General features: G+C 47.4%; 1 protein-coding gene across 1 annotated transcript in view; it reads left to right on the forward strand.

Annotated features, from left to right (window-relative positions):
- LOC311125719 (serine/threonine-protein kinase/endoribonuclease IRE1-like) overlaps positions 1–11,719 on the forward strand; it is a gene marked incomplete at both ends in the record, with an annotated part of 31,352 nt that extends 19,633 nt beyond the window's left edge. Inside the window, 4 exons of the mRNA XM_084199751.1 lie at positions 1,164–1,242; positions 6,513–6,663; positions 10,826–10,950; positions 11,507–11,719. Of these exons, the coding sequence (XP_084055877.1) occupies positions 1,164–1,242; positions 6,513–6,663; positions 10,826–10,950; positions 11,507–11,719 (568 nt within the window). The remainder of the gene's footprint in view (positions 1–1,163; positions 1,243–6,512; positions 6,664–10,825; positions 10,951–11,506) is intronic.
- Positions 11,720–19,700: the final 7,981 nt, after the last annotated feature.

Consider the following 19,700-nt stretch of genomic DNA (forward strand, 5'->3'; position numbering starts at 1 on the left):
TGCAGTCATTTCAGTTGCTGTAGTAGCTGACGTGTATAGTGTTGAGTCATCCGCATACATAGACACACAGGCTTTACTCAAAGCCAGTGGCATGTCGTTAGTAAAGATTGAAAAAAAAGTAAGGGGCCTAGACAGCTGCCCTGGGGAATTCCTGATTGTACCTGGATTATGTTGTAGAGGCTTCCATTAAAGAACACCTCTGTGTTCTGTTAGACAGTTAACTCTTTATCCACATTATAGCAGGGGGTGTAAAGCCATAACACATACGTTTTTCCAGCATCAGACTATGATCGATAATGTCAAAAGCTGCGCTGAAGTCTAACAAAACAGCTCCCACAATTTTTTTAAATCATCAATTTCCAATCATCAGTCATCTGTGTAAGTGCTGTGCTTGTTGAATGTCCTTCCCTATAAGCGTGCTGAAAGTCTGTTGTCAATTTGTTTACTGTAAAATAGCATTGTATCTGGTCATACACCATTTCTTCCAAAACTTTACTAAGGGTTGGTAACAGGCTGATTGGTCGGCTATTTGAGCCAGTAAAGGGGGCTTTACTATTATTGGGTAGTGGAATGACTTTAGCTTCCCCCCAGGCCTGAGGACACACACTTTCTAGTAGGCTTAGATTGAAGATATGGCAAATAGGAGTGGCAATATCGTCCGCTATTGTCCTCAGTAATTTTCCATCCAAGTTGTCAGACCCCGGTGGCTTGTCATTGTTGATAGACAACAATTTTTTCACCTCATCCACACTCACTTTAAGGAATTCAAAATTACAACGCTTGTTTTTCATAATTTGGTCAGATATACTTGGATGTGTAGTGTCAGCAATTGTTGCTGTCATGCATAAATTTGCTAAACTTGCCAATGATAAAATCATTAAAGTAGTTGGCAATATCAGTGGGTTTTGTGATGAATTAACCATCTGATTCAATGAATAATGGGAGCTGAGTTTGCCTTCTTACCCAACATTTCATTTGAAGCTGCTCCAAAAGCTTTTTACTGTCATACACAAAACATTTAAAAAATGTATGCACGCATGACTGTAAGTCGCTTTGGATAAAAGCGTCTGCTAAATGGCATATTATTATTATTATTATTATTATTATTATTATTATTATTATTATTATTAATATTTATGTCATTTATCTTGTGTGTGTTTTAGGCCCACTCTGTACGTCGGGAAGCTGGACTCTCATCTTTACGCCTCCACCTCTCTGGTTCACGACGGAGTCTCTTTAGTGGTCAGTACAGCTGTCAAATCAACAGCAAATATACACTGAGTGTACAAAACATTAAGAACACCTGCTCTTTTTTATGACAGACGACCAGGTGAATCCAGGTGAAAGCTACGATCCCTTATTGATGTCACTTGTTAAATCCACTTCCATTCAGTGTAGATGAAAGGGGAGGAGACAGGTTAAATAAGGATTTTTAAGCCTTGAGACAATTGAGACATGGATTGTGTATGTGTGCCATTCAGAGGGTGAATGGGCAAGACAAAAGATGTAAGTGCCTTTGAACGGGGTTATGGTAGTAGGTGCCAGGCGCACCGGTTTGTGTCAAGAACTGCAACGCTGCTGGGTTTTTCACGCTCAACAGTTTCCTGTGTGTATCAAGAATGGTCCACCACCCAAAGAACATCCAGCCAACTTGACACAACTGTGGGAAGCATTGGAGTAAATGTCAGCATCCCTGTGGAATGCTTTTGACACCTTGTAGAGTCCACGCCCTGACGAATTGAGGCTGTTAGGAAGGTGTTCCTAATGTTTTGTATACTCAATGTACAACACACAGCAACCAATCAGCATGTCAACACGACACACAGCAACCAATCAGCATGTCAACACGACACACAGCAACCAATCAGCATGTCTACACGACACACAGCAACCAATCAGCATGTCAGCACAACACACAGCAACCAATCAGCATGTCAACACACAGCAACCAATCAGCATGTCAACACAACACACAGCAACCAATCAGCATGTCAACACGACACACAGCAACCAATCAGCATGTCAACACACAGCAACCAATCAGCATGTCAACACACAGCAACCAATCAGCATGTCAACACACAGCAACCAATCAGCATGTCAACACAACACACAGCAACCAATCAGCATGTCAACACACAGCAACCAATCAGCATGTCAACATGACACACAGCAACCAATCAGCATGTCAACACACAGCAACCAATCAGCATGTCAACACGACACACAGCAACCAATCAGCATGTCTACACAACACACAGCAACCAATCAGCATGTCAACACACAGCAACCAATCAGCATGTCTACACGACACACAGCAACCAATCAGCATGTCTACACAACACACAGCAACCAATCAGCATGTCAACACACAGCAACCAATCAGCATGTCTACACAACACACAGCAACCAATCAGCATGTCAACACACAGCAACCAATCAGCATGTCTACACGACACACAGCAACCAATCAGCATGTCTACACAACACACAGCAACCAATCAGCATGTCAACACACAGCAACCAATCAGCATGTCAACACAACACACAGCAACCAATCAGCATGTCTACACGACACACAGCAACCAATCAGCATGTCAACACAACACACAGCAACCAATCAGCATGTCAACACAACACACAGCAACCAATCAGCATGTCAACACAACACACAGCAACCAATCAGCATGTCAACACAACACACAGCAACCAATCAGCATGTCTACACACAGCAACCAATCAGCATGTCAACACGACACACAGCAACCAATCAGCATGTCAACACAACACACAGCAACCAATCAGCATGTCAACACGACACACAGCAACCAATCAGCATGTCAACACAACACACAGCAACCAATCAGCATGTCAACACAACACACAGCAACCAATCAGCATGTCAACACACAGCAACCAATCAGCATGTCAACACAACACACAGCAACCAATCAGCATGTCAACACAACACACAGCAACCAATCAGCATGTCAACACACAGCAACCAATCAGCATGTCAACACAACACACAGCAACCAATCAGCATGTCAACACGACACACAGCAACCAATCAGCATGTCAACACAACACACAGCAACCAATCAGCATGTCAACACAACACACAGCAACCAATCAGCATGTCTACACGACACACAGCAACCAATCAGCATGTCAACACTACACACAGCAACCAATCAGCATGTCAACACGACACCCAGCAACCAATCAGCATGTCTACACAACACCCAGCAACCAATCAGCATGTCAACACACAGCAACCAATCAGCATGTCAACACAACACACAGCAACCAATCAGCATGTCTACACGACACACAGCAACCGATCAGCATGTCAACACGACACACAGCAACCAATCAGCATGTCAACACGACACCCAGCAACCAATCAGCATGTCTACACAACACACAGCAACCAATCAGCATGTCAACACACAGCAACCAATCAGCATGTCAACACAACACACAGCATCCAATCAGCATGTCAACACAACACACAGCAACCAATCAGCATGTCAACACGACACACAGCAACCAATCAGCATGTCAACACGACACACAGCAACCAATCAGCATGTCAACACGACACACAGCAACCAATCAGCATGTCTACACAACACACAGCAACCAATCAGCATGTCAACACACAGCAACCAATCAGCATGTCTACACGACACACAGCAACCAATCAGCATGTCAACACGACACACAGCAACCAATCAGCATGTCAACACGACACCCAGCAACCAATCAGCATGTCAACACAACACACAGCAACCAATCAGCATGTCAACACGACACACAGCAACCAATCAGCATGTCAACACAACACACAGCAACCAATCAGCATGTCAACACAACACACAGCAACCAATCAGCATGTCTACACAACACACAGCAACCAATCAGCATGTCTACACAACACACAGCAACCAATCAGCATGTCAACACAACACACAGCAACCAATCAGCATGTCAACACGACACACAGCAACCAATCAGCATGTCAACACAACACACAGCAACCAATCAGCATGTCAACACAACACACAGCAACCAATCAGCATGTCAACACAACACACAGCAACCAATCAGCATGTCAACACAACACACAGCAACCAATCAGCATGTCAACACACAGCAACCAATCAGCATGTCAACACGACACACAGCAACCAATCAGCATGTCAACACGACACACAGCAACCAATCAGCATGTCAACACGACACCCAGCAACCAATCAGCATGTCTACACAACACACAGCAACCAATCAGCATGTCAACACAACACACAGCAACCAATCAGCATGTCAACACAACACACAGCAACCAATCAGCATGTCAACACAACACACAGCAACCAATCAGCATGTCTACACAACACACAGCAACCAATCAGCATGTCTACACAACACACAGCAACCAATCAGCATGTCAACACACAGCAACCAATCAGCATGTCAACACAACACACAGCAACCAATCAGCATGTCAACACAACACACAGCAACCAATCAGCATGTCAACACACAGCAACCAATCAGCATGTCTACACGACACACAGCAACCAATCAGCATGTCAACACGACACCCAGCAACCAATCAGCATGTCAACACAACACACAGCAACCAATCAGCATGTCAACACAACACACAGCAACCAATCAGCATGTCAACACGACACCCAGCAACCAATCAGCATGTCAACACAACACACAGCAACCAATCAGCATGTCAACACAACACACAGCAACCAATCAGGCATGTGTTTTAGTCTCAGTACTGTGATGTCATTACAGTGGGGAAAAAAAGTATTTAGTCAGCCACCAATTGTGCAAGTTCTCCCACTTAAAAAGATGAGAGAGGCCTGTAATTTTCATCATAGGTACACGTCAACTATGACAGACAAATTGAGAAACAAAATTCCAGAAAATCACATTGTAGGATTTTTAATGAATTTATTTGCAAATTATGGTGGAAAATAAGTATTTGGTCACCTACAAACAAGCAAGATTTCTGGCTCTCACAGACCTGTAACTTCTTCTTTAAGAGGCTCCTCTGTCCTCCACTCGTTACCTGTATTAATGGCACCTGTTTGAACTTGTTATCAGTATAAAAGACACCTGCCCACAACCTCAAACAGTCACACTCCAAACTCCACTATGGCCAAGACCAAAGAGCTGTCAAAGGACACCAGAAACAAAATTGTAGACCTGCACCAGGCTGGGAAGACTGAATCTGCAATAGGTAAGCAGCTTGGTTTGAAGAAATCAACTGTGGGAGCAATTATTAGGAAATGGAAGACATACAAGACCACTGATAATCTCCCTCGATCTGGGGCTCCACGCAAGATCTCACCCCGTGGGGTCAAAATGATCACAAGAACGGTGAGCAAAAATCCAAGAACCACACAGGGGGACCTAGTGAATGACCTGCAGAGAGCTGGGACCAAAGTAACAAAGCCTACCATCAGTAACACACTATGCCGCCAGGGACTCAAATCCTGCAGTGCAAAACGTGTCCCCCTGCTTAAGCCAGTACATGTCCAGGCCCGTCTGAAGTTTGCTAGAGTGCATTTGGATGATCCAGAAGAGGATTGGGAGAATGTCATATGGTCAGATGAAACCAAAATATAACTTTTTGGTAAAAACTCAACTCGTCGTGTTTGGAGGACAAAGAATGCTGAGTTGCATCCAAAGAACACCATACCTACTGTGAAGCATGGGGGTGGAAACATCATGCTTTGGGGCTGTTTTTCTGCAAAGGGACCAGGACGACTGATCCGTGTAAAGGAAAGAATGAATGGGGCCATGTATCGTGAGATTTTGAGTGAAAACCTCCTTCCATCTGCAAGGGCATTGAAGATGAAACGTGGCTGGGTCTTTCAGCATGACAATGATCCCAAACACACCGCCCGGGCAACGAAGGAGTGGCTTCGTAAGAAGCATTTCAAGGTCCTGGAGTGGCCTAGCCAGTCTCCAGATCTCAACCCCATAGAAAATCTTTGGAGGGAGTTGAAAGTCTGTGTTGCCCAGCGACAGCCCCAAAACATCACTGCTCTAGAGGAGATCTGCATGGAGGAATGGGCCAAAATACCAGCAACAGTGTGTGAAAACCTTGTGAAGACTTACAGAAAACGTTTGACCTGTGTCATTGCCAACAAAGGGTATATAACAAAGTATTGAGAAACTTTTGTTATTGACCAAATACTTATTTTCCACCATAATTTGCAAATAAATTCATTAAAAATCCTACAATGTGATTTTCTGGATTTTTTTTTCTCATTTTGTCTGTCATAGTTGACGTGTACCTATGATGAAAATTACAGGCCTCTCTCATCTTTTTAAGTGGGAGAACTTGCACAATTGGTGGCTGACTAAATACTTTTTTCCCCCACTGTATATACACCTTTTTATCAGACTTGTTTGAACTTTTCTCTCTGAATTTGATTGGCTGATTCTTTGATGTGTTGATTGATGTGTTGCCATGGCAGCCGCGGGGCTTGACGCTGGCGCGTATCGAGGGACCTGAGACAGAGGAGGTGACGGTGAGAGAGAAAGGAGAGTGTGAGATCACCCCGTCTACCGATGTCCGATACCCGCCAGGCTCCACCAACACACTGAACAACCAGTGGCTTCTCATAGGTAACTACCCGCCAGGCTCCACCAACACACTGAACAACCAGTAGGTAACTACCCGCCAGGCTCCACCAACACACTGAACAACCAGTAGGTAACTACCCGCCAGGCTCCACCAACACACTGAACAACCAGTAGGTAACTACCCGCCAGGCTCCACCAACACACTGAACAACCAGTAGGTAACTCCCCGCCAGGCTCCACCAACACACTGAACAACCAGTGGCTGCTCATAGGTAACTACCCGCCAGGCTCCACCAACACACTGAACAACCAGTAGGTAACTACCCACCAGGCTCCACCAACACACTGAACAACCAGTAGGTAACTACCCACCAGGCTCCACCAACACACTGAACAACCAGTAGGTAACTACCCACCAGGCTCCACCAACACACTGAACAACCAGTAGGTAACTACCCACCAGGCTCCACCAACACACTGAACAACCAGTAGGTAACTACCCGCCAGGCTCCACCAACACACTGAACAACCAGTAGGTAACTACCCACCAGGCTCCACCAACACACTGAACAACCAGTAGGTAACTACCCGCCAGGCTCCACCAACACACTGAACAACCAGTAGGTAACTACCCGCCAGGCTCCACCAACACACTGAACAACCAGTAGGTAACTACCCACCAGGCTCCACCAACACACTGAACAACCAGTAGGTAACTACCCGCCAGGCTCCACCAACACACTGAACAACCAGTAGGTAACTACCCACCAGGCTCCACCAACACACTGAACAACCAGTAGGTAACTACCCACCAGGCTCCACCAACACACTGAACAACCAGTAGGTAACTACCCACCAGGCTCCACCAACACACTGAACAACCAGTAGGTAACTACCCACCAGGCTCCACCAACACACTGAACAACCAGTAGGTAACTACCCGCCAGGCTCCACCAACACACTGAACAACCAGTAGGTAACTACCCGCCAGGCTCCACCAACACACTGAACAACCAGTAGGTAACTACCCGCCAGGCTCCACCAACACACTGAACAACCAGTAGGTAACTACCCGCCAGGCTCCACCAACACACTGAACAACCAGTAGGTAACTACCCACCAGGCTCCACCAACACACTGAACAACCAGTAGGTAACTACCCGCCAGGCTCCACCAACACACTGAACAACCAGTGGCTGCTCATAGGTAACTACCCGCCAGGCTCCACCAACACACTGAACAACCAGTAGGTAACTACCCGCCAGGCTCCACCAACACACTAAACAACCAGTAGGTAACTACCCGCCAGGCTCCACCAACACACTGAACAACCAGTAGGTAACTACCCGCCAGGCTCCACCAACACACTAAACAACCAGTAGGTAACTACCCGCCAGGCTCCACCAACACACTGAACAACCAGTAGGTAACTACCCACCAGGCTCCACCAACACACTGAACAACCAGTAGGTAACTACCCGCCAGGCTCCACCAACACACTGAACAACCAGTAGGTAACTACCCGCCAGGCTCCACCAACACACTGAACAACCAGTAGGTAACTACCCGCCAGGCTCCACCAACACACTGAACAACCAGTAGGTAACTACCCGCCAGGCTCCACCAACACACTGAACAACCAGTAGGTAACTACCCGCCAGGCTCCACCAACACACTGAACAACCAGTAGGAAACTACCCACCAGGCTCCACCAACACACTGAACAACCAGTAGGTAACTACCCACCAGGCTCCACCAACACACTGAACAACCAGTAGGTAACTACCCGCCAGGCTCCACCAACACACTGAACAACCAGTAGGTAACTACCCGCCAGGCTCCACCAACACACTGAACAACCAGTAGGTAACTACCCACCAGGCTCCACCAACACACTGAACAACCAGTAGGTAACTACCCACCAGGCTCCACCAACACACTGAACAACCAGTAGGTAACTACCCGCCAGGCTCCACCAACACACTGAACAACCAGTAGGTAACTACCCGCCAGGCTCCACCAACACACTGAACAACCAGTAGGTAACTACCCGCCAGGCTGCACCAACACACTGAACAACCAGTAGGTAACTACCCGCCAGGCTCCACCAACACACTGAACAACCAGTAGGTAACTACCCACCAGGCTCCACCAACACACTGAACAACCAGTAGGTAACTACCCACCAGGCTCCACCAACACACTGAACAACCAGTAGGTAACTACCCACCAGGCTCCACCAACACACTGAACAACCAGTAGGTAACTACCCACCAGGCTCCACCAACACACTGAACAACCAGTAGGTAACTACCCGCCAGGCTCCACCAACACACTGAACAACCAGTAGGTAACTACCCACCAGGCTCCACCAACACACTGAACAACCAGTAGGTAACTACCCGCCAAGCTCCACCAACACACTAAACAACCAGTAGGTAACTACCCACCAGGCTCCACCAACACAATGAACAACCAGTAGGTAACTACCCGCCAGGCTCCACTAACTCACTGAACAACCAGTGGCTGCTCATAGGTAACCACATAGACACCAGACGCTAACCACACAGAGACAGCAGACGCCAACCACACAGAGACACCAGACGCCAACCACACAGAGACAGCAGACGCCAACCACACAGAGACAGCAGACGCCAACCACACAGAGACAGCAGACGCTAACCACACAGAGACAGCAGACGCTAACCACACAGAGACAGCAGACGCCAACCACACAGAGACAGCAGACGCCAACCACACAGAGACAGCAGACGCCAACCACACAGAGACAGCAGACGCTAACCCCACAGAGACAGCAGACGCTAACCACACAGAGACAGCAGACGCCAACCACACAGAGACAGCAGACGCCAACCACACAGAGAAAGCAGACGCCAACCACACGGAGACAGCAGACGCCAACCACACAGAGACAGCAGACGCTAACCACACAGAGACAGCAGACGCTAACCACACAGAGACAGCAGACGCCAACCACACAGAGACAGCAGACGCCAACCACACAGAGACAGCAGACGCCAACCACACAGAGACAGCAGACACTAACCCCACAGAGACAGCAGACGCCAACCACACAGAGACAGCAGACGCTAACCACACAGAGACAGCAGACGCCAACCACACGGAGACAGCAGACGCCAACCACACAGAGACAGCAGACGCCAACCACACGGAGACAGCAGACGCCAACCACACAGAGACAGCAGACGCCAACCACACGGAGACAGCAGACGCCAACCACACGGAGACAGCAGACGCCAACCACACAGAGACACCAGACGCCAACCACACGGAGACAGCAGACGCCAACCACACGGAGACAGCAGACGCCAACCACACGGAGACAGCAGACGCCAACCACACGGAGACAGCAGACGCCAACCACACGGAGACACCAGACGCCAACCACACAGAGACACCAGACGCCAACCACACAGAGACACCAGACGCCAACCACACAGAGACAGCAGACGCTAACCACACGGAGACAGCAGACGCCAACCACACAGAGACACCAGACGCCAACCACACAGAGACAGCAGACGCCAACCACACAGAGACAGCAGACGCTAACCACACGGAGACAGCAGACGCCAACCACACGGAGACAGCAGACGCCAACCACACAGAGACAGCAGACGCCAACCACACAGAGACAGCAGATGCCAACCACACAGAGACAGCAGACGCCAACCACACAGAGACAGCAGACGCCAACCACACGGAGACAGCAGACGCCAACCACATAGAGACACCAGACGCCAACCACACAGAGACAGCAGACGCCAACCACATAGAGACACCAGACGCCAACCACACGGAGACAGCAGACGCCAACCACATAGAGACAGCAGACGCCAACCACACAGAGACAGCAGACGCCAACCACATAGAGACACCAGACGCCAACCACATAGAGACAGCAGACGCCAACCACACAGAGACAGCAGACACTAACCACACAGAGACAGCAGACGCCAACCACACAGAGACAGCAGACACACAATGTGTCATTCATACATCCTCATATTCATGTCATCTCCGTGTGTGTGTGTGTGTGTGTGTGTGTGTGTGTGTGTGTGTGTGTGTGTGTGTGTGTGGTGTGTGTGGTGTGTGTGGTGTGTGTGTGTGTGTGTGTGTGTCTGTGTGGTGTGTGTGTGTGTGTGTCTGTGTGTGTCATCAGGACATCATGAGTTACCCCCGGTAGCCCACACCACCATGTTGAGAGACTTCCCGGTAAACCTGCAGCGTTCCGGTGATGCCGTGATCCCGACCCGGTCTCAGAACCACCGCTATACAGACCATCCTGTGAGTTACAACCCCTTTTACTGCTGATCTCTAACCTCTGACCTCTATCTAACCTTAACCCCCACTCACATACAGATCATCCTGTGAGTATCAGAATCCCCAGAGGAAATCAAAGCTTTGGTTTTAACTTGGAGAAAATGGTAGTAGAATAGAACTGTCAACTCAACTCTGGACCTGGAGCCAGTTCTACTGTTCCCTTCTGATCAGGGCCTGATTTAGACCTGGACCTGGAGCCAGTTCTACTGTTCCTCTCTAATCAGGGCCTGATTTAGACCTGGACTTGGAGCCAGTTCTACTGTTCCCCTCTAATCAGGGGCTGATTTAGACCTGGGAGACCAGGCGTGTGCAATTAATTATCCGGTAGAACAGAAAACCAGCAGGCTCTGGACGTCGTAGGTTGAATACCTCTGGAATATAACTTTATAATCCACCCAGACATGCATTCATCTTTAGCTCACAACGCTTTTGCATTTCATCCCCCCTCTCCCCCTCTCCTCCTCTTAACCCCCTCCCCTCCTCTCCTCCTCTTAACCCCCTCCCCTCCTCTCCTCTTTAGTTCCAGTCAGTAGGTCATGGTGGTGGGGGCCGTGGAGGTGGAGGGGGTCATGGTTTGGGTCCTAGCGGCAGCAGAAGGATCCTAGCAGGCTCAGGATCAAAGTCAGGGTTGTCCTCTGTCCTGCCTGACTATATATACCAGGACCCTGTTACCGTGGTGATACTATCTCTACTGCTGGGTGGATGGCTTGCCTTCGCTCTGACTTATCCACAGGTGAGTACTACAGGACAGGGTGGGATGTGAGTCAGGGTTTTCCCAGAGGACAATGTGACCGGCAAGATTTTTAATTTACCGGACATTTGAGAAATGTAACAGACTCGTATGCATTAGGTGCGCAACCCATCCCCCGGTGCTCAGAATGACAGAAATCACATTTAGATTATGGTGATTCATCTTAACAGAATAGAAATTAGCCTGTAACGCTGTAATACAATTAAGTAGAATTATGTTATTTTACCAACATTACAGGTTTTATTGAAAAGCAAAACATGGCCCGTTGCTTCTTCATCCCTACTATAAATCATAAATGGAAATAAAACTTTTAAAAAATAATTCAGGCTAGAAGAACAAGTCTCCTGCGCAGTAATAAAACACAATAGCAAAATATTATATTGTTATGATAGAACAGGTCTGTCGCACATTCTATCTGTGGGAACATTCTAATGGGTAAACAACAAAACATGTTGAAGACAAAATGGCGGCGGAGTGGGACGGCTGCCATTTTTACGGGCTCCTAACCAACTGTGCTATTCTGTGTGTTTTTTTCCCGCGTTGTTTGTAAAAAAAAAAAAAATGTACGTAATGTTTCCGACCGAAAATAGCTTTCTGGACATCATAACAGCGATTGCTCACCTCGAACTGGACAAAGATTTTTTTTCTTTAACGAATCGGAGGCAAAAGATTTACGTCTCCTCCCGGACCTGACCCCAAATCCCCGTCATTCGCATGAAGAGGAGACGCCGATACAGGGGGTGCTGATCCGGGTGCTTGGTGAAGAATTTGTTGACGAGTGGATAATCTGCCATTACCGTCCGCCCTACTGACGAACGTACAATCACTGGAGAATAAACTGGATGAGCTCCGTTTGAGACTATCCTACCAACGGGACATTAAAAACTGTAAAAATGTATGTTTCACCGAGTCGGGGCAAAACGACTACATGCATAATATACAGTTGGCTGGGTTTTCCGTGCTACGATCGGCAGGACAGAACAGCTGCCTCCGGTAAGACGAGGGGCGGTGGTCTGTGTCTATTTGTCAATAACAGCTGGTGCACGATCTCTAATAATAAAGAAGTCTCGAGGTATTGCTCGCCTGAGGTAGAGTACCTCATGATAAACTGTAGACCACACTATCTACCAAGAGAGTTCTCATCTATATTATACGTAGCTGTCTATTTTCCCCACTATCTACCAAGAGAGTTCTCATCTATATTATACGTAGCTGTCTATTTTCCCCACTATCTACCAAGAGAGTTCTCATCTATATTATACGTAGCTGTCTATTTTCCCCACTATCTACCAAGAGAGTTCTCATCTATATTATACGTAGCTGTCTATTTTCCCCACTATCTACCAAGAGAGTTCTCATCTATATAATACGTAGCTGTCTATTTTCCCCACTATCTACCAAGAGAGTTCTCATCTATATAATACGTAGCTGTCTATTTTCCCCACTATCTACCAAGAGAGTTCTCATCTATATTATACGTAGCTGTCTATTTTCCCCACTATCTACCAAGAGAGTTCTCATCTATATTATACGTAGCTGTCTATTTTCCCCACTATCTACCAAGAGAGTTCTCATCTATATAATACGTAGCTGTCTATTTTCCCCACTATCTACCAAGAGAGTTCTCATCTATATAATACGTAGCTGTCTATTTTCCCCACTATCTACCAAGAGAGTTGTCATCTATATTATACGTAGCTGTCTATTTTCCACACTATCTACCAAGAGAGTTCTCATCTATATTATACGTAGCTGTCTATTTTCCACACTATCTACCAAGAGAGTTCTCATCTATATAATACGTAGCCGTCTATTTTCCCCACTATCTACCAAGAGAGTTCTCATCTATATAATACGTAGCCGTCTATTTTCCCCACTATCTACCAAGAGAGTTCTCATCTATATAATACGTAGCCGTCTATTTTCCCCACTATCTACCAAGAGAGTTCTCATCTATATAATACGTAGCTGTCTATTTTCCCCACTATCTACCAAGAGAGTTCTCATCTATATAATACGTAGCCGTCTATTTTCCACCAAAAACCGATACAGCATCTAAGACCGCATTCAACGAGCTGTATAAGGCCATAAGCAAACAAGAGAATGCTCACCCAGAGGCAGCACTCCTAGTGGCCGGGAGTGGCACTCCTAGTGGCCGGGGCCTTTAATGCAGGAAAACTTACATCCGTTTTTTCCTCATTTCTACCAGCATGTCACATGTGCAACCAGAGGAAAAAAAACTATTGACCACCTTTACTCCACACACAGAGACGCGTACAAAGCTCTCCCTCACCCTCCATTTGGCAAATCTGACCATAACTCTATCCTCCTGATTCCTGCTTATAAGCAAAAACTGAAGCAGGAAGCACCAGTGACTCGGTTAATAAGGAAGTGGTCAGATGACGCAGATGCTAAGCTACAGGACTGTTTTGCTAGCACAGACTGGAACACGTTCCGGGATTCTTCAGATAGCATTGAGGAGTACACCACATCAGTCACTGGCTTCATCAATAAGTGCTTCGATGACGTCGTCCCCACAGTGACCGTGTAGCTCAGTTGGTAGAGCATGGCGCTTGCAACGCCAGGGTTGTGGGTTCGATTCCTACGGGGGGGCCAGTATGAAAAAAGATGTATGCACTCACTAACTGTAAGTCGCTCTGGATAAGAGCGTCTGCTAAATGACTAAAATGTAAATGACCGTACTTACATACCCCAACCAGAAGCCATGGATTACAGGCAACATCCGCACCGACCTAAAGGCTAGAGCTGCCGCTTTCAAGGAGTGGGACTCTAATCCGGATGCTTATAAGAAATCCTGCTATGCCCTCTGACGAACCATCTAACAGGCAAAGTGTCAAGACAGGACTAAGATTGAATCCTACTACACCGGCTCTGACGCACGTCGGATGTGGCAGGGCTTGCAAACTATTATGGATTACAAAGGGAAACCCAGCTGCGAGCTGCCCAGTGACGTGAGCCTACCAGATGAGCTAAATGCCTTCTTTGCTCGCTTCGAGGCAAGCAACACTGAAGCATGCATGAGAGCACCAGCTGTTCAGGACGACTGTGTGATCATGCTCTCCGTAGCCGATGTGAGTAAGATCTTTAAACAGCTCAACATTCACAAGGCCGCAGGGCCAGATGGATTACCAGGACGTGTACTCCGAGCATGCACTGACCAACTGGCAAGTGTCTTCACTGACATTTTCAACCTCTCCCTGACCGAGTCTGTAATACCTACATGCTTCAAGCAGACCACCATAGTCCCTGTGCCCAAGAACACCAAGGTAACCTGCCTAAATGACTACCGCCCCATAGCACTCACGTCTGTAGCCATAAAGTACTTTGAAAGGCTGGTCATGGCTCACATCAACACCATCATCCCAGAAACCCTAGACCCACTACAATTCGCACACCGCCCCAACAGATCCACAGATGATGCAATCTCTATTGCACTCCACACTGCCCTTTCCTACCGGGACAAAAGGACCAACTATGTGAGAATGCTATTCATTGACTACAGCTCAGCGTTCAACACCATAGTGCCCTCAAAGCTCATCACTAAGCTAAGGACCCTGGGACTAAACATCTCCCTCTGCAACTGGATCCTGGACTTCCTGACTGGCCGCCCCCAGGTGGTAAGGGTAGGTAACAACACATCTGCCACGCTGATCCTCAACACGGGGGCCCCTCAGGGGTGCGTGCTTAGTCTCCTCCTGTACCTGCATGACTCCAACACCGTCATTAAGTTTGCCGACGACACAACAGTGGTAGGCCTGATCACCGACAACGATGAGAAGCCTATAGTGAGGAAGTCAGAGACCTGGCAGTGTGGTGCCAGGACAACAACCTCTCCCTCAATGTGAGCAAGACAAACGAGCTGATCGTGGACTACAGGAAAACGAGGACTGAGCACGTCCCCATTTAACATCGACGGGGCTGTAGTGGAACAGTTTGAGAGCTTCAAGTTCCTTGGTGTCCACATCACCAACAAACTATCATGGTCCAAACACACCAAGACAGTCGTGAAGAGCGAACAACAAAGCCTATTCCCCCTCAGGAGACTGACAAGATTTGGCATGGGTCCTCAGATCCTCAAAAAGTTATACAGCTGCACCATCGAGAGCATCCTGACTGGTTGCATCACAGCTCGGTATGGCAACTGTTCGGCCTCAATGTTCCCTCTAAGAATTGACAGGCCGCACAGAGACGTAAGAGATGGAACTTCACTGAGTTCACCCCATTAGTTTGCACTATATACAGTGCATTTGGAAAGTGTTCAGACCCCTTGACTTTTTCCACATTTTGTTACGTTACAGCCTTATTCTAAAATGGATTAAATATTTTTTTGACTCATCAGTCAAGGACATTAAGAGACTTGTCCCGAAGCCACTCCTGCGTTGTCTTGGCTGTGTGCTTAGGGTCATTGTCCTGTTGGAAGGTGAACCTTTGACCCAGTCTGAGGTCCTGAGCGCTCTGGAGCAGGTTTTCATCAAGGATCTCTCTGTACTTTGCTCCGTTCATCTTTCCCTCGATCCTGACTAGTCTCCCAGTCCCTGCCGTTGAAAAACATCCCCACAGCATGATATTGCCACCCCCATGATTCACTGTAGGGATGGTTTCTTCCAGATGTAACGCTTGACATTCAGGCCAAAGAATTCAATCTTGGTTTCATCAGACCAGAGAATCTTATTTCTCATGTTCTGAGAGTCCTTTAGGTGCCTTTTGGCAAACTCCAAGCGGGCTGTCATGTGCCTTTTACTGAGGAGTGGCTTCTGTCTGGCCACTCTACCATAAAGGCCTGATTGGTGGAGTGCTGCAGAGATGGTTGTCCTTCCGGAAGGTTCTCCCATCTCCACAGAGGAGCTCTTGGGTTCTGCCTGACCAAGGCCCTTCTCCCCCGATTGCTCAGTTTGGCTGGGCGGCCAGCTCTAGGAAGAGTCTTGGTACCCTTCCCAGATCTGTGCCTAGACACAATCCTGTCTCTGAGCTCTACGGACAATTCCTTCGACCTCATGGCTTGGTTTTTGCTCTGACATTCACTGTCAATTGTGGGACCTTATATAGACAGGTATGTGGCTTTCCAAATCATGTCCAATCAATTGAATTTACCACAGGTGGACTCCAATCAAATTGCAGAAACCAGTGGCGGTCATTGCTGTTTAAGATGAGGGAGGACTCTTTTTCTTCATGAGCAAAGCCTTATTTCTATTACAGCATATTGGATGACTGTCATGCAGTCATGGGTGAACAAAGAGTACAGGAGGGGGCTGAGCACGCACCCTTGTGGGGCCCCTGTATTGAGGATCAGCGAAGTGGAGGCGGCCCATCAGGAAGTCCAGGACCCAGTTGCACAGGGCGGGATTCAGACCCAGGGCCCTGAGCTTAATGATGAGCTTGGAGGGTACTATGGTGTTGAAGGCTGAGCTATAGTCAATTAACAGCTTTCTGACGTAGGTATTCCCCTCTGTCCAGATGGGATAGGGCAGTGCGATGGTGATTGCATCATCTGTGGATCTATTGGGGCGGTAAGCAAATTGAAGTGGGTCTCGGGTGTCAGGTAAGGTAGAGGTGATATGATTCTTAACTAGCCTCTCAAAGCACTTCATGATGACAGAAGTGAGTGCTACGGGGCGATAGTCATTTAGTTCAGTTACCTTTGCTTTCTTGGGTACAGGAACAATGGTGGACATCTTGAAGCAAGTGGGGACAGCAGACTGGGATAGGGAGAGATTGAATATGTCCGTAAACACTCCAGCCAGCTGGTCTGCGCATGCTCTGAGGACGCTTAAATGCCTTACTCACGTCGGCCACGGAGAAGGAGAGCCCACAGTCCTTGGGAGTGGGCCGCGTCGGTGTCACTGTGTTATCCTCAAAACGGGTGAAGAAGGTGTTTAGCTTGTCTGGGAGCAAGTCGTCGTTGTCCCCAACGTTTCTGGTTTTCCCTTTGTAATCCGTGATTGTCTGTAGACCCTGTCACATACGTCTCGTGTCTGAGCCGTTGAATTGCGACTCCACTTTGTCTCTGTACTGAAGTTTTGTCTGTTTGATAGCATTACGGAGGGAATAACTACACTGTTTGTATTGAACCATATTCCCAGTCACCATGGTTAAATGCGGTGGTTCGTGCTTTTAGTTTTGCGCGAATGCTGCCATCTATCCACGGTTTCTGGTTTGGGTAGGTTTTAAAAGTCACCGTGGGAACAACATCCCCTATACACTTCCTGATTAACTCAGTCACCGTGTCTGTGTAAACGTCAATGTTATTCTTAGAGGCTACCCGGGAACATATCCCAGTCCGCGTGATCAAAACAATCTTGAAGCATGGATTCGATTGGTCAGATCAGCGTTGACTAGACCTTAGCACGGGTACTTCCTGTTTTGAGTTTCTGCCTATAGGAAGGGAGGAGCAAAATGGAGTCGTGATCTGATTTGCCCGAAGGGAGGGCGAGGGAGGGCCTTGTAGGCATCTCGAAAAGGCGAGTAGCAGTGATCTAGTGTTTTTCCTAAGCGAGTACTACAGTCAATGTGTTGATAGAACTTCGGTAGCGTTTTCCTCAAATTTGCTTTGTTAAAATCCCCAGCTACAATAAATGCGGCCTCAGGATATGTGGTTTCCAGTTTGCATAAAGTCCAGTGTAGTTCCTTGAGGGACGTCGTGGTATCGGCTTGAGGGGGAATATACACGGCTGTGACTATAACCGAAGATAATTCTCTTGGGAGGTAATACGGTTTGCATTTGATTGTGAGGTATTCTAGGTCGGGTGAACAAAAGGACTTGACTTTCTGTATGTTATCACAATCACACCATGAGTAGTTAATCATGAAACACCACCTCCTTTCTTCTTCGCGGAGAGTTCTTTATTCCTGTCTGCGTAATGTACTGACAACCCAGCGGGCGGGGACAGTATATCCGGAGAGAGCCATGATTCCGTGAAACAGAGTATGTTACAGTCCCTGATGTCTCTCTGGAAGGAGATCCTCGCCCTGAGCTCGTCTACTTTATTGTCCAGAGACTGAACATTAGCGAGTAATATACTCGGAAGCGGTGGATGGTGTGCCCGCCTCCTGAGTCGGACTAGAAGTTCACTCCGAATACCTCTTCTCCGCCGGCGGCGTCTTGGAGCAGCCTCTGGGAAAAGTTCAATTGCCGTGGGTGGTACGAACATAGGATCCAATTCGGGAAAGTCGTAATTCCTGGTCTTAATGCTGGTGAGTTACCGCCGCTCTGAAATCCAAAAGTTATTTCCAGCTGTTTGTAATAACACAAAAAAACGTTCTGGGCTGATAATGTAAGAAATAACACACACAAAAAAAAAAAATACTGCAAAGTTGCTTAGAAGCTAGAAGCAGAGCTGCCATGTCTGTCGGCGCCATCTTGCTCTCTTGTTCTGGAATTTTCTGGAATTAGCCTATCAGAAGCTTCTAAAGCCATGACATCATGTTCTGGAATTTTCCAAGCTGTTTAAAGGTACAGTCAACTTAGTGTATGTAAACTTCTGACCCACTGGAATTGTGATACAGTGAATTATAAGTGAAATAATCTGTCTGTAAACAGTTGTTGGAAAAATTACTTGTGTCACGCACAAAGTAGATGTCCTAACCAACTTGCCAAAACTATTTGTTAACAAGAAATGTGTGTAGTCGTTGAAAAACGAGTTTTAATGACTCCAACCTAAGTGTATGTAAACTTACGACTTCCACTGTAGGTGCACACAGGTCGAGAGACACATTTGATGCGACATTCAGTGACACATGGACAGACAGTGACACGTTCAATATCGCTTTGCACACTCTTGCCTGCATCTAGCTGATCTAGGATGTAATCATTAGTCCAACAGTTGCAAACGAGAGTTTCTATTGGACAAATTCAGGTTTGTTTATCCCCATTTTGTTCCGTTTTCTTCCGTTTTAAGAAACGTTTTTCAACAGAATCGGCAGAATGAATCCACCCCTGATCAGG

The sequence above is a fragment of the Coregonus lavaretus genome (genome assembly GCF_964263955.1).
Source record: "Coregonus lavaretus genome assembly, contig: HAP1_SCAFFOLD_5500, whole genome shotgun sequence".
NCBI classification, from domain to species: Eukaryota; Metazoa; Chordata; class Actinopteri; order Salmoniformes; family Salmonidae; genus Coregonus; species Coregonus lavaretus.